Genomic DNA, 2,160 nt, shown 5'->3' with positions numbered 1-2,160 from the left:
GCTGCTGCTTCTGCTGCTGCTGGGGCTGCTGCTGCTGCTGCTGCATCTTCGTTGCTTCTAAGGAGGTGCTCTGCAAGTCGAATTGGCCCCGCAGTCCCCAGAGGCTCGTCTTCTTTGGAGCAGCTTATCTTTATATTGTACTGAGACACAAACCCTAAACCCTAAACCCTAAACCCTAAACCCTAAACCCTAAACCCTAAATGCTTGTCTGTAGGTCCCACTACAGCGCGAACCCTAAGCCCTTCGACGCAGAGACGTGAGCCGCAGGCCTCTAGTAATCTTACAGGAAGGTTAGGGTTTAGGGTTTAGGGTTTAGGGTTTAGGGTTTAGGGTTTACCTTTGCCTCCAGTTCCTGCAAGGCCTCCATGAGGGCTTGAGACTGGTAAGCAACAGCCAAAATCAGGTGTTTGACTCCGGCCTGTGAAGCATCTTAACCTCAAACCCTAAACCCTAAACCCTAAACCCTAAACCCTAAACGCTGATTAGTGCGTTCCGCCTCAAACCCGTAGCCGCAGCAGCTCTGCTGCCCACGGGGGTATCAGGCGTGCCCCTGGAAGCTGCCTCTAGCGCGAATTAGGGTTTAGGGCTTAGGGTTTAGGGTTTAGGGTTTAGGGTTTGCGTACTCGTTTGAAAGAAGCGATTTGGTACTCAATTATGGACCTGTTGCAAAACTGAATAAGAGGTTTTGGAACGGAGAGAGTGAGGGGGCGGAGGCGGGTGCCGTAGCCCCCCACGAGGATGAGGGCTTTCATTTGAGGGTTTAGGGTTTAGGGTTTAGGGTTTAGGGTTTAGGGTTTGGGGCTTGGGGCCCTCGACGCCGCGAGAGGGCACTGCGGCCAGCGGGGGCAAAGCCCACAAGGGGGGCCCCCAAGGACCCTCAGGGGCCCTCGGAGGGTTTAAAAGGGTACCAGGGGGCCTCGGGGGGCCCCCAGGGTTTGGCGGGGGGCCCCGGGGGCCCCTCAGGTACCTTGGAGCTCCTTTAGGGAGTGCAGTTGAGGGTTTTGAAAAGGGTTTTGGGGCTGCATGCGTTTTGCGGGGAGCGAGGGTTTGCAGGGGGAGGCGGGGGCGTAGAAAGTGTAAACCCTAAACCCTAAACCCTAAACCCTAAACCCTAGGCGCTGAGTGCCGCAGGAGCCAAAGGGTCAACGGCGCGGAGGCCGCGGCGATAGAAAGTTCGCAAATAATGCTCTAATTGCATGCATGCAAACAAACTAATTAATTAAAAGAAACAAAAAGACAAAAGATGAATTATTATACTTTTGGTTGGTGCAGACGAACACTGCGGCGCCGCCGACGGGCCGCCGGAGCTGCGGTGTATGTACACCTCAGCGCCAGCTACCGAAGCCGCTTCTTCTTTTTATTCGCCACTTTTATTCATTTCTTTTAATTTTAATTCTTATTTTCAAGAAAAAGTGTTTATTAACTCCGCAGTTGGCTCGAAATGCCGCGGCGGGGGGCCCCCCTCGGGTGTACGGACACCACGCCGCTGCATCCCAAGATGCCGCACAGACGCTAAAATTAGTAAATTGAAATTCAAATTAATTTAATTTATTTCTATTTTTTACTTTAATCAAATTCTACAAACTCCACAACTAGCCAGACAGCCGCTGCCGCCGCAGAAGTCCTTGTGGACACTCCCAAACCCCAAACCCCAAACCCTGAAAAAGGGTTTGTTGCACCCTCAAAATGTTCTGAGAGCACCCGAGGACCAACAAGCTGACAACACCGAGCACCAAACCTTAAACCCTAAACCCTAAATCCTAAACCCTAAGCCTTAAATGCATTTGACAAGACGCTGCTCTTCGCTCCTGCTGGTTGAGCACTAGGGTTTAGGGTGTACGTACACCTCAGCTCGCGGCTTCAGCAGCGGCAAAAGCGAGAAGTGAGAATTCGCTCGTGCAGCTTTCCCTTCAAACCCTAAACCCTAAACCCTAAACCCTCCTCAAAACTCTCCCAAGGGGGCCCTTCTTTGTGCCATTAAGAAGGCCCTAACGTGCGGAAGAGAGCTTGCAGAGCTAGCAAGCCACAGCTAGCCACAGCTAGCTAGCCAAAGCTAGCTAGCTACAGCTAGCTGCAGCTCGCTGCAGCTGGCTAGCTGTAGCAACAGCTAGCCACTGCGATGCACCCCCCATCTCCCCGCCGCTGCAAATGCCCGCTCCC

General features: G+C 53.0%; 1 protein-coding gene across 1 annotated transcript; it reads right to left on the bottom strand.

Annotated features, from left to right (window-relative positions):
* Positions 1–337: 337 nt before the first annotated feature.
* On the bottom strand, positions 338–752 carry ETH_00043890 (mannose-1-phosphate guanylyltransferase, putative; the record flags this gene model as incomplete). The annotated part of the gene is made up of 2 exons (XM_013374583.1): positions 338–418; positions 624–752. Coding segments are annotated over 2 exons (210 nt in total), but the record flags the coding sequence as incomplete, so codon positions are not given.
* Between the last annotated feature and the right edge of the window lie 1,408 nt (positions 753–2,160).

The sequence above is a fragment of the Eimeria tenella genome, genomic scaffold (assembly GCF_000499545.2).
Source record: "Eimeria tenella Houghton genomic scaffold, Eth_scaff2150, whole genome shotgun sequence".
Lineage (NCBI taxonomy): Eukaryota > Apicomplexa > Conoidasida > Eucoccidiorida > Eimeriidae > Eimeria > Eimeria tenella.
Note: the sequence above shows the minus strand (reverse complement) of the source record. Positions and strands in the feature narration are given on the sequence as shown.